Source organism: Equus przewalskii, chromosome 17, assembly GCF_037783145.1.
Source record: "Equus przewalskii isolate Varuska chromosome 17, EquPr2, whole genome shotgun sequence".
Taxonomy (NCBI): domain Eukaryota; kingdom Metazoa; phylum Chordata; class Mammalia; order Perissodactyla; family Equidae; genus Equus; species Equus przewalskii.
In genome coordinates, this window is record NC_091847.1 from 38,725,618 (window position 1) to 38,739,811 (window position 14,194).

Below are 14,194 nucleotides of genomic sequence, written 5' to 3' on the forward strand. Positions count from 1 at the left end.
TTATCTACAGTTTTGCTTTCCACGGTTTCAGTTACCCGCACTCAACCGGGGTCAGAAAATGTTAAATGGAAAATTCCAAAAATAAACAATTCATATGTTTTAAATTGAGTGCCATTCTGAGTAGTGTAACAAAATCTCATACCATCCTACCCCATCCCACCCAGGATGTGAATCATCCGTTTGTCCAGTGGATCCATACTGCATACATTGATTAGCCACTCAGCAGCTGCCTCAGTTATCAGATCAGCTGTCATGGTATTACAGTGCTTGTGTTCAAGTAACCCTCATTTTACTTAATAATGGCCCCAAAGTGCAAGAATAGTGATGCTGGCAATTTGGATATGCCAGAGAGAAGCCATAAAATGCTTCCTTTATGGGAAAAGGTGAAAGTTCTCAACTTAATAAGGAATGAAAAAAACCACATGCTGAGGTTGCTAAAATCTATGGTAACTTTTATTACAGTATATTGTTATAATTGTTATACTTTACTATTAGTTACTGTTAATCTCTTACTGTGCCTAATTTATAAATTAAATTTTACCGTAGGTATCTATGTACAGCATAGGAAAAAACATAATGTATGTAGGGTTTGCTATTATGCACGGTTTCAGGCAGCCACTAAGCGTCTTGCAACATATCCCCTGTGGATAAGGAGAGACAACCGTAATTAAAACTTCCTAATGACTTTCCTTTTTATCATGTTTCAAGTTATGCAAATTTTCAAAAAAAGTTTTCTGATGGGCTCAACATTCCCTCCACAGAAGGTGACATTTTGTGTGTGCATGTGAGGAAGATGGGCCCTGAGCTAACATCTGTGCCCGTCTTCCTCTATTTTGTATATGGGACACCACCACAGCGTGGCTTTGTGAAAGGTGTGCAGGTTCCATGCCCAGGATCCAAACCTGCACACCCTAGGCTGCCCAAGTGGAATGCACAAACTTAACCACTAGGCCACCGGGCCAGCCCCATAAGGTGGCTTTTTGAGGATAAGATGGGTCTGATTTGTTTTCATAGCAGTGGTATGGTGAAAAAGGCTACATCATTTTGTTTTTCTATGTTTTTATTTATGTAATGACATAAAACCGTTTCCAACCGTGAGCCTTTTACTTCACCTGCAGGAATCTCTTGCCAGAATAAGAAACTCCCATTAATATAAAAAGCACTTACGTCACAAGTAAAGTTACTAGAATTTGAAAATTTGCCTTAGAACAAGACACAAAAATTATCTATTTTGATATAAAATATATGCTCAAAAATATACATTTTAAAAAGCATACTTTATAAATGCCACCATCGTGAAAACTAGTATGTATGCCTCAAATGTATGAGAAACACATCTGCCTTCTCTTTCTACCTTGAACTTTGAAAAGAAACTTATTTTTCAAAGATTACAATTAAGATCAAATATAGAATCATCATTTTGTTTTAATTCATCTTGAAGTGACTGCTGGGAATAATAACAAAAGTCAAAAATCTAAATTGAGTAAGTTAGTCATGATGCAGCTACATCTAGAAATCGCTCAACTTGAACCTCTTAGTTCATCCATTCATTCATTTATTGAAAGCATTTATATATCTCTTTCTATATATCCTACATAAAGACAAATATGATGGGCTATTTGCCCTTGAGAAGTTTATCACTTTACAGGAAAGACAAATACATAAACAAAATATTATAATCCACTGTACTACATAATATAAGTAAATACAAGTATTAGTGGGAGTGCAGAAGAGTACGTGATTAGCAGATATAGAAGATTATCTTTTTTTTCCTAAGGAAAGCAAAAGCCATATTAATATGTTCATTGGATTCCAAATTGAACTAAGGAAATGAAAGGATTTTAATTTGACTCACCTTCAATCTGTAAATTTAAATTCTGATCATTAATGATTTAATTAACATGGAAAGTTATAGGACAACTAACTAGATAAGCGCAACTCAGTAGTTCCTATGTGTTCCTATTGAGATTTCTCTCAATTCTTACCTGACTTCATTTAGCCTTTGGTGTTCTTGCCACCACACTTGCTTGTGTTGTTTTATTAGTGTTCGTTCTTTAGATGTCTTTGAAGTCTGCACCGCTTTTCTGATCTAGATTTAGAGCAACAAAAGAGGAGCAATCTCAGTGTTTTTTAAATGCGTTTCCCACAATGGAAATGTTTAATCTGCATTTTCTAAATTAAATATTTATTCCTTTTCAATCCTGTTAGTACATCTTCTAACACAAAATCCACCTTAAGATAAGTACCACATTAAACAAAAAGCAGGGAGGGGAAAGAGAACATTGTTTGTAGAACTGACTAATTTTAAGAACTGTTTTTAAGGTATTTATGAAAAGAAAGGTGAAATAATTCTATTTTCCATACATACAGTAAATAAAAGCTTAATTCATACAGCCTCTGAAAATTTTTTAAGACCATTCCACATATTTTCTCCCCTTTTTGACACATCTTCCATGCCAGGCATCATAGACGTCATTATTCCCATTTTACAATAAGGACACTGAAGTTCAGAGAGGTTAAAAGACTTGGTCAAGGGCCGGCCCAGTGGCACAGCGGTTAAGTTCTCATGTTCCGCTTCTCGGCGGCCTGGGGTTCGCCAGTTCAGATCCTGGGTGCGGACATGGCACCGCTTGGCACACCATGCTGTGGTAGGCATCCCACATATAAGTAGAGAAAGATGGGCATGGATGTTAGCTCGGGGCCAGGCTTCCTCAGCAAAAAGAGGAGGATTGGCGGCAGATGTTAGCTCAGGGCTAATTTTCCTCAAAAAAAAAAAAAAGGACTTGGTCAAGATCATAAAGCTAGTAAACATCAGAATCACATACAATCTTGAGGGTGTTTGAATTGGTTTTTATCTTATCCTTCGGAACAGGATGGGAAAAAGTCATTGGATAAGTTGTTTGGAGGCCTGGCTTTAGTCCAGCTCTAGCAACGAGAAATATGACCTTGAACTGTATATATAATTTTAATCTTTCAACTCCGTGACTTTGTAAATGAAATTTTTTTAAAATTAGGCAAATATTTACTTGAAGGTATGAAACAAAGAAATAGTGAAAAATCATGTAGCATTAAAACCCAAATTTTCAACTAAATTAAAATTTTTCCCATATTTTATGACTTTTTAAAAATGTAGCACATAATTCGTGCTTTTGGGTGTCTGTTGAAAAGTTGTGTCAGGCCAGGGTCCTTTGTTTTAAGATCCATTCTTGGCCATCTCCCTGCTCTACTTCATATCACAGAGCAGGCTGTGATTTTCCGGCATCTCTATCAACCGGCTTCCCCCTGGGTTCAGCCAGAGGGAGACATTCGTAGCAGGAGATTGAAGGGAGGGAGGAAAGGAGAAGCCAAAAGATTGCTCCTTCTGCCTTCTCTACTCTCAGAGGGGTCTCCAGGAGCATCTGCATCTTCTCCATTGCTCCAACATTTCTTGACAGTTCTACCATGGTTCCAATGATCTCCAGGTAACCTCAACCCATAGGATGTGGTACAGCCTTGCTTTTTCTAGATGTCCCTCTGACCTAGGCATGGCAGTGACTTCCTGCTGTTGTTGATCCCCAGATGGCTTCACGGTCCTCTGTTAGTCTTCTCAGTTCTATCTCCCGTGTAACCATTTCCTGCATTAAAGACCCCTCTGCTCAAAATCCTCAACTGGTGTCTATCTGCTGGTTAGACTCTGATATTCATGAGTATACTGAACTCGCGTATTCCATATGAATACTTTTAAACATCTATAAAAGTGCTAATCTCAAATCAGAAACTTGATGAAATATGCATATTTTATATTTTCTCCTACTAGAATATTTAGTACCCTGAGAGTTTTATCAGATCAATACTGAAGACATAAAAACTTCAGAAGAGAAGTCCTAAAAAGACTCTATACTGCATGCTATTTCTAGCTGTCATTCACTGATTACTTTAACCTTGAGCTTATCTTTCCGCTGTGCTGGTTACTGATTCAAAATTAGGGGTAGAAGAAAACAAAATAACCCAGACATTACTCAAAAAAACACAGTCAAAGTCAAATCTTTCCCTCAGGAGGTCTTTAGAATGCTACAATTATGAAATTTAGGAGAAAAGTACATTTAAGTAAGAACAGGACACTGCAGGGAAACATTCAACAATCCCTATTTTACCTACTGAAAATATAGAAGTACGTAGTGTTTCTAAAATCTGACGCTCTAGTGTTTGCTTTAAGAATGCCTAAAACTCATTCCAGCTATTTGCCACCTATGGTCTCTAAGTTTGTTGCAGCAGGCACAACTTTTAAAATTAGATTTCTTTGACATATTTGGTCCATGTTGTATGAAAAAATTAAAATACGTTGGTGAAAAATGTAGACACATTTTTATAGCTTAAAAAAAAAAATCAATGCTGCTGCCTTTGGGCCCAGAGAAAGACCAATTAAGTAGACTATAAAAGTCAAAATAAAGCTACTATTTTTCACTAGACTCTTCCAGTATTTTGCAGAACATCTTGATTTTTTGTAAATTGACTCATGGACTCTATTTCTATCGTCAGGCCAATAATGAAAAAAAATAAAGTCTTAAAAGAAGAAAAGATTTAAAGTTGTATCTTTATCAATAGAGAGATTTCTAGGTGGTTTCAGTTTATTTTGCTGGGCAATAAGCCATTTGAAATCAATATTTAAGGTGGATGATGATTTATGCAGAATTTTGATGAATTAAAAATAATAAATTCATAAAAGAATCAGAAACTAGAGCTTCTTATGTGCTTTATTGTGATGATCCAAGATAACAAAACCCTAAATAGGCACCTTGAAATACTAGGAAAGCTCTTTGGGCCAGATGATCCATCTTTAGATATAAACAATAATAATTAGTGGGCAATTTAAGTGTTGGTTACATGTGTGTATACATCTGTTAAAATTCACTGAGATGTACACAAGATTTGTGCACTTTACTATGTGTGTTATACCTCAATAAAGAACTGTTAACATACAGAAAGAGAATAAGAAACCAACTACACTAAGATGCAATTCCTCATCTAACAGGTTGGCAAAAACTCAAATGTTTAACAAAACACTCTATGAGGTTATGCGGAAACATGACCTCCCTTGCATTGCTAGTGGAATACAAAAGGATGCAACCCCCCATAGAAGGGAATTTGGAGATGTATAGCAAAATTTCATATGGATTTACCTTTTGACCTAGAAATCTTACTTGTAGAAATCTGTCTGAAAACTATATTGGCAAAAATATTAAAAGATAAATGAACAAAGCTATTTATTGCAGCACTATTTATAATAGAAAAAGACGGAGTACAAATAGTCCATCAATAAATGTTCTCACCAAAATAAATTGAGCCTGAATCTGATCAAGTCTCTAGACATAACTACCAATTTACTGGAAATAAAAGAGACAGAAAAACATGCTAAATGACACCACCAGGATGTAATCAGCAAAATCCAGACTATAAGAAACTATAAAGGACAAACAATACAATTTCTTCAAAAAATAAATTATAAGAATGCAAGAGGATAGAAGAAGAAATCTAAAGAATAAAAATCAATTGCAATATACAGATACTATTTAGATAACAGTTTGAATAAACTTTAGGGGAAAAAATGGAGACAATCAGGGAAACTTAATACTGACTGGAGATTTGAAATTATTAAGAAATTATTAACATTTTAATGGTAATGGTATTGTAGGATTTGGGGTTTTTGTTGGTTTGGGGTTTTTTTAGCCCTAATCTTTTAGAGATACATGCTGAAACATTTATGATGAAATATTATGATGTCTGAGATTTGCTTCAAAATAATCTGGCACAGGCGGAGGCTGTAGGTCAGAGCATAGAAGAAACGATGGCCAAGAGTTGATTGTTGTTGAGGCTGGATAATATTACAGAAGATTAATGAAACCGTTCGCTCTAATTTTGCATATGCTTACCATATTCCATAATATGATATTTTAAAAAAGAATTAGTAGATGGATACTTGAGCTGGACAAGAAGAAATATTCATTCTTGCTAAGCAAAGAAATTCAAATGAAAATAATTGTAGAAACCCGTTATACTTAAATTGGGATTGAACAGTTAATATGTTATGTACCCAAAATTAGTCTCAATTTTCAGTCCAAATCTACTATTTGGCTTCAGGTTCAATCTCAGTCTTTGAAAGACTAGATCACTCAATGCCCACAACAGTCTGGCATTCCAGAACTTATGCATGATCAATGATACAGTGAGTACATAGGTGACCAGCACATCTAATCAGTATAACAACAGCAGTAATATAATCAGACAAATCTTCTGCATTCATTGTTAATTAACAATAATTATAGTTAATTTCTTTTCAAATATAGCTAAGTATTCTAGATGTAACTTGAAGCAAAAATCTCCTTATGTGCCTTAAATGTTAACATTCTATCATTCAATTTAAGTATATTTACATTTAATATTGTCAGAGTAAAGTGCTGCGATAATTAACAATGATTGTTAAAGCTGTTAATTTCATGTGCAAAAGAATGAGCACATTTAATTAGTAAAATAAATAGGGAAATAGACTGATAATTAATACAAATATTAAGAGAGAATGTGTTAACTATGTGACATTAGGAAAAATAAAATATTCTTCTTGAACCAACACTATTTTACAAAAATTTAAATAATAATATAAGGAAGAATAAAAGAGATGAATTTATAATCATAATTCTAGTTGGTGTAGAGTGGTATATTTATTAGCATTCATAACATTAAACAAAACGAACCTTAAGAACTGTATTTAATTTCCAGTTATCTAATTCCATTTAAACCATGAGTCTTTCAAGAATAAGTCCTATTGGGGAATTATTCATATCTTACAAGAATAAATTAAAAACAAAAGGTCAACCTGCTATCTCTAAATTAAATGAGAGGGGAAGACTCCAAAAATCTTGTACAATAGCATTCCCAATACATCGTTCTTAATCCAGCTGTAAGAAAAAATGAAAACTGTATAAAGAAAAGGAGAAAGCATTAGAAAATGATGAGGCATCCAGGACACATTTTGTTCTCACTAACTGAAATTCAAAACAATAGACAATATACAAATGCTTTAAAAGGACATTTCCTTATCATTATGAATCTATGGAGACTAAAAATAGAAGCAAAAAGCTTGTCAAAATGATTGCTACAGACTGTGACCATTTTCAGTAGTTGAAGACAAAGGACTTTTTGAGGCTTGCCAAACTATGAATCCCAGGTACAAAGTTATTTCTAGAAGATATGTAACTAAAAAGCTTCCTCCTGAATTAAATTTTATGAACAAAAAGGTTATTGATGTTATTTAAAATGTCATTTGAAAGTGATCATCTGTTCAACCTCACAAGTGTATCACTCAGTGACCAGAGAAGCAATCTAGCAACTGACAGTGCTGAGAAATTATTGTCCCTACACTTAATGTCAAACTTTAAAAACCACATTAACAATTAAAATTTTTAAATATGTTTATTCTTTGATAACGATTTTATCATCAAAGAGAAATTCGCTTTGACCAAATACTGATTTTGACACTCAACCATTTCACATTCAACCAAAATGGGTTTTTTTGGTCCATGATGGATACGTGGATAGATGGATGGATGGATGGATGGACGGACAGATAGACAAACAGATCTACAGATAATATTAGGAATATATATGCATATATATGTAAATATTCCAATACTGACAAAGACATAGAGAAAATATTTGTGGTGGCATCTTTATTAAAACAATACTTTGGGAAAGAACTAAAAAACATTCATACTTTTTGGCCCAGAAATCCCAATCATGAGAATTTATCCTAAGAAGGCGGAGGATTCTAGAACATGAAACATGTCTGTGAAAGAAGATATTTACTGAAGCATGATTTCAAATATCATAAAAGTGGATACAATCCAAATATCCCCAAATGGGGATGTGATAAGGCATGCATCTTTTCTATGTGGAGTACTCATCGCTGCTGTTTTTGCTTAGTTAATTCTTATTGGCCTTGAGATCCCAATTCCAATGTCACTTCCTCAGAAAAGCCTTCCCACCCAATGAGGATCAAGTCCTGTCATTATACACAAGATAGCAGGTTTTTATGGGAGTTTATACTTAACATAATTTTATTTCAGTATTTATTTGATAAACACTGACTTCCCTCTTCCCCCTCTCCTGCAAACAGTACACTCCATGAAGGTAGGAGCTATACTTTGTTCACCATTGTATATTCAAGGCACATAATAAAATTTATTTACCTGAGGAATTAGATGCCATATAATAATTAATTATTAGAAAGATTATGTGGCAAAATGTTAGGTAAATGCAGGATTCCATGTCTATGTTTTATCATGGAAGATAGTATGTATGTATGTGTTTATGTTATACATATATGTATGTATGTGTATATGTATATATACAATGGGTCAGTGTAGAAGTCAGAAATATGAAGATAGCCTTATTAGGATGATAGTTATATAAGCGACACTCTTTGAATGTCCTGGTAACATGAAATTATTTTAAAGTTATATCTGAACCAAACAAATAATGCCCTACTTTTTTAGATGGCTTCCTTAGTTTGAGGGGATATAGCTCATGGATATACGGTAATTTCTCTAGAATAGGGTATCAAATGTGCTTTGGAATCATAACGATTGCCTTTTAAAACAGATATTAACAATAAAAAGCCATGTACAACTAAAGCAACAGAAAAATATTAAGTACAAATAAAAACTTATAAATTACTTAATCTGTTGGTTTGCCAGACTAGATTTTTAATGCAACCAAGCAATGAAAATGCTGTTTATAATGTACTCTGTTATTTGCAAGAGGAAAACATATTGCATGAGTAATCCTAAACCATACATGGTCCTAAAATATTGTGCAGAATCACTTGCACATAAACCCCTTTCAAATCTAGTCCAGGTTCACCCTTTCTTAGACCAGGGAGGAAAAAAGAAATTCTAGAAAAGAGAGATACCTGAGGGCATGTTTACACAGTGTTGCAGAAGGAGCCTTAAATCAGATGACAATCCATGGTTGGCATTTACTAGCAATTTTTATTTTTCAGATTAAGTTAGAAATTGTCGAAAGCTAATGAAATAGCTATCTTTCTAAAAATAAAGTTGAATTCAGACCTCATAGGGTTGTTATAAACATTAAATGAGTAATGTAAGTAAACCATACAGCACCGTGTCTGAGAGCGTTCAGTAAATGTTAGCTGCTATTCATTATTATTAATAGTTGGAAGACTCTAAAAACTGTTTCCAATGTTATTTATTTTCACATTTATATCGTAAACATCGTCTGTGAATACTTCCTAGCAATTCAGCTTTCCAAAACTAGAAGACACACACACACACACACACACACACACACACACAACTTCTAACCTTAAGCTCTATAGCAGCAGAAGCTAATCTTTTTGCTTCAGTTAATGCGTGCAGTTGTTGATAGTCTACTGGTTTATACTTGGTGCTTCCCATTCCATTTTTAATATGGAATACCAGATTATCTGTTTTTCATCAGAAACAGAAAACGACAAAGAAATAGTCACGTTATTGGAAGTCAAAATACAGTTATGGCAACATGTTGACTGCAGGTCTTATTTTTAAATATTTTTAAGCAAATACAAGAAATATCATAACACTCATAGTATATTTGAACCTCTATATATACAAACTTTAAAAATATTACCACTATATTCCTTGCATAAAATTACTTCTAAAAGGGCATAAAGATCCTTAAGTCAATATATTAAGAATTTTAGAAAATTATAATGCCAAGATGTAAGGTGTGAACATTCTTTTTATTTAAAAAGTGTTAGGCACCAACTCTGAATATTTAAGTATCATGTTATTATGAATCAAATTAAGTAAATAGATTTTGAAGTCATAGCTGTATTTCTAACTTAGAAAAACTGAAATAATTTTAATTAAATTTGAAAAAAGGTTGAAACTGAATGCTAAAAAATTCATAGGCCAAATAAGATTAAAATGATGTAAAAATGTTTGAGCAGGCATTCTCCATCCAAATACACAAAACGTCCTAGTTTAGTATGATATTAACTATTTCGATAAAGTAAAACATAGGTAGGCAGTACTCTAAGGCCAAGTAGCATAAAGTATTAATAACCTGAGTAATTTAAGCAAAAAATGTACTTTTGCCTCAATTATATGAATAGCTCATCTGTGCCATGTATAGTAATTAAGATTTATTAAGTATGTCAGGAATCACATGAGTATAAGAAGACTCCAAAGGATTTAAGGACAAGCACAGTGAAGGAAAGCACGGCTGTCCCGACCCAGCTGTTGAAGAAGATTAAAACACCCATGGGAAGGGATCTGGAGAAACCTTCAGTGTGATCAAAAAGTGAGCTTTCCATTATTACACTTTTGAAAATCAACATTCCAATTTTATCTCATGCATAATCTACTATAAATCATAAAACAGACTTGGAAGTAGAAAAAAATACCTGAGCTATCATTTTTCTGAATTGTCAGGAATGGTCGATCTCTTTTATTCATGTTTTCCATATCTGTCAAGGAAAGAAGAGATGGTTAAAATTTCACAATGTTATTTTAAAAATGTTTTGAAAGATGTGTTAATTGTAGTTCTTTTAAAAATAAGGCCCAGGATCGAGTGCCGTAGCTCTTTATATTTTATTAAAATTGGCTTCTTCTTACTCCTGAAAGCCTCCTTCTGCTAGTTTTTTCCCTCTGTGCCTTTCCTGTTCTTCGTCTCTCCTTGTAACCTCCTACTTCTTAGTCCTCCTCTCTTGGATTGTCCCACTGGCTGATAAATATTTTGTGATTAAAAATTGTCTATGTTTTATCTTGAGTTCCTGGGAGGAAAGAAACTACAAAAATTAAAGAATAAAGCAGCTAGCCAAATTACTCACTACTTCTATTAAGCAATACAGCATTGTGGCGAACCTGGGGATGCGCCATCTCCTTCTAGAAAGCACTGATAGCCAGCTGTCAACTCCTTCAGGGTTGGACTCAGCTGCAGAGAGCAGCCTCATCCATTGGTGAGGCAGCCTAAACCCAGAGACTGAGTAAGGCAGCGATGTAAAGACCCAGCAGTTTGAGCCCAGTTTGCTCCAGAGCTCCCTAAAGTGTTGACGCAGACTGTGTTGAACCTGCATTGAAATTGACTTTTTCATCTGCCCAATCCTGCTTCCTCCTTCTTCCTTTCACAGGGATAGATTCCTCATAAATATCTAGCACCACAAACTCTGCCTAATCTTCTCTTCCTGAGAACACAACCCGTGATAGTACTGAACTGAATTGACATCTTTTTACACACCTTCAGGGCAACAGACTAGTCAAGTGGTTTCTTCAGTAATGGTACCCATTTTTCATAAATTTTTGCTCCATATCCACTAGGTTGAACTACCCATGTCTAGTGGCCTCTACAGTAACCTAAATCTTCTTAAATGGAAGGGAAAGTAGCACAAGTCCGTGACTTTTGGAAACTCTGCCAAGCTAGCAATAATCATAGTGATTTCCTACCAGCCTTAGGAACATAGGGATAAACTCGTGTGTAATTTCTATAGGGTCTCTGGAAGAGGAATTCTTGTTTCAAGCCTTTGATAACATTGACAATCCTCCCTATAGTCTGGTTTCTACTCACACTTATTTCCTATCCATTAATAGTCTTCTTCCTTTTGGAAGATTTTGCACATCCAATGTGTCTACCTGCACTGTCTCAAGCCACCATCACCTCCTGCCTGGACAACAGCAGCTGTTCCATTTTGTACCCTTACAGTCCATTCTCCACACAGCAGCCCAAGTAACCTAGTAATTATTTATGATTAGTTCATGAACTTGAAACCTATGTTGGTTCCAACTATACAGAAGACCAAGTGGAAACACTTCTTGACCTACATTTTTTAATATTTATATATAAATCATAAATAATTACTAGTCACCTTTCAAAACCATTGAGGGCCTCTGAACTAAGTAATTATTAAACTGAGATATTATAAAACTCATTTAATTGTAGTGTTTCTTGTATCAGAGAATTAAGTAGACATTCAGATTTAGAATCTGAAAAGTTCACAAATACTTTACTTAGTCTAACTTCTCATTTTAGCATTTGAGGTCATTGAGGCCCAGAAAAATGACCACAATCACAGAGAGATTCAAGTCCAAAATCTCATATTCATAATACAGAAATCTCTGAAAATGAAGGTTTATTTCATAATCAATATGGTGGCGAAATCCAATCTGAGCTGAAATGATTTGGTGACAAACTTGACCCAAACTGAAGCTTACTGTGTTTAATGTGAACATTTCTACATTTGTGTAAAAGTGTTCAATGTGTTTAATTACGAGGTGCTGCCCAGGCACTACCCGTTTTAAGTAAGATAGGACATAGGCTCTGCATCACATTTCTGAAGATACAAAAAATTCAAAATATACCTAGCCCCACAGACTTCAGATAAGGGATTATGAAACTGTATTAAAAGTAAACATTCCTTGATTTCCAAACAAGTATATGTCATCCAGGCCATTTCGATTTTATGCTTACTAGAGAAAAATTCAAAGTGACTACTTCAGCCTGTAGTTAAAATGCTTTTGGCTGAGTAACGGCTGCTTGAACAGAAATTTTCATGCTAAATAATTTAAGAGCACTTAGTTTTAGAAATTATTCCATGTTCACGTTATGTGACATTTTAGAAATTGCTTCTGAGTGTTACCAAAATGTTAAGCCTTTTAAATCTATTCAATTACTAAAAATATTTTAAAATAATATATTTTTATGAGAAATTTCTTATGGTTTGGGAAGAACATTTTGATATAGAATATAATGATAGCTTCGCTGCAGCTACAGAGTTGAAAAAACATTTTAACCTAAAGATAATTTTTATAGATTTGATAGAGAATCTCAACTTTAAAAAACATATATATGACCTCAACTAGCCTCTAAGAGGTAGGTAAACAATCAGGGCTTCTTTAGAAATGGGAAAAAAAATAGCAAAGAGATCATTTACATAATGAGGCGATCTTTTTACATTGTTAAAATTTGTATTCTTCTCTTTCCTAAGAATATCTCTTTTTTAATACACCAAGGATGAAAATGTCAGTTGTACTTAGGCTTAAAATTGTACAATGTCTGGATAGTTTGTTAACTCTAAACTATCAAACTGTGTAGATATGTGGATTAGCCAATCACCCCATGAGGATAAGTTTTCAAAGATGATGGGGAGTCTGCCAGGCCAAACAGTGTGAGAACAATACCAATCTGAAGAAGTACCTTGCATGTATCATCAAATTATAACCATTTTCATATGAAAGATCTTATGACATTTTAAGCATTAGTTCAAAAATACTCTGGCCTAAGTCTAGCCTAAGCAGTATTTTTCCAACATGCAGAATTCTCTTTTAAAGTCTAAGCAGAATGGTTCATATTACTTCCATTAAGAAACATTATGCATTGTAGTGAGCACAAGGTAAAATTATTATCCTGGAAAGACTAATGGAACCCAAAGATAAAATATTAGAGCTAATAAAAATAGATAAAGTGCTGAGCTACATAATACATATCTCATAATCAACTCAACCATAAAGGGAAAAGATCTCACTCAAAAGAGCAACCAAAACAAAATTTAAAAAAACAGAATATTTAGGAATAAACTATACAAGATGTCTGTAGGACTCATACTCTGAAAAAACCACAAAAGTTTATTAAGGGAAATAAAACTTGAATAGAGAGAAATAATTCTATTCTGTGTACCAAATATTTAACAGTGGTAATTTGAGGTTATAGGATTATAGTTGATTTTGATTTCTTCTTTTAGCTTGAGCACAATTTCTAAATTTTTCTTTTATTTTACAGGAAGAAGAAAAAGTTTAAAGTACTTTTTAAAAAGTACTAAGCAGGGGCCAGCCCATGGTGTAATGGTTAAGTTTGGTGCGCTCTGCTTTGGCGGCCTGGCTTTGCAGGTTCGGATCCTGGGTCCAGACCTACACACTTATCAGCCACGCTGTGGTGGTGACCCACATTCAAAGTAGAAGAAGACTGGCATAGATATTAGCTCAGGGCAAATCTTCTTCAGCAAAAAACAAAAACAAAAACAAACAACTAAGCAGGGGCAATAATTATTTCACTATATATTGGGGGAAACGCTACCATGGTTCCCATTTTTACCAGTTAAAAAAGAAAGTGGATTTTATGACACCAAGAATTCTTTAAGATGTGAAACCGTATATATGAGTATAATTTT

General features: G+C 34.1%; 1 protein-coding gene across 14 annotated transcripts in view; it reads right to left on the bottom strand.

The window, feature by feature from the left end:
• Positions 1 to 14,194, bottom strand: part of CCDC148 (coiled-coil domain containing 148) — a 232,524-nt gene that overhangs the window by 150,388 nt on the left and 67,942 nt on the right. For 8 of the 14 annotated variants that reach the window (XM_070579893.1, XM_070579892.1, XM_070579882.1 and 5 more), the window contains 3 exons: positions 10,439 to 10,501; positions 9,357 to 9,478; positions 1,986 to 2,089 (listed from right to left, as the gene is read on the bottom strand). In XM_070579893.1, the coding sequence (XP_070435994.1) occupies positions 1,986 to 1,995 (10 nt within the window). In that variant the 5' untranslated portion in view covers positions 1,996 to 2,089; positions 9,357 to 9,478; positions 10,439 to 10,501. The remainder of the gene's footprint in view (positions 1 to 1,985; positions 2,090 to 9,356; positions 9,479 to 10,438; positions 10,502 to 14,194) is intronic. The other 6 variants (XM_070579895.1, XM_070579894.1, XM_070579896.1 and 3 more) reach the window with 1 other exon arrangement.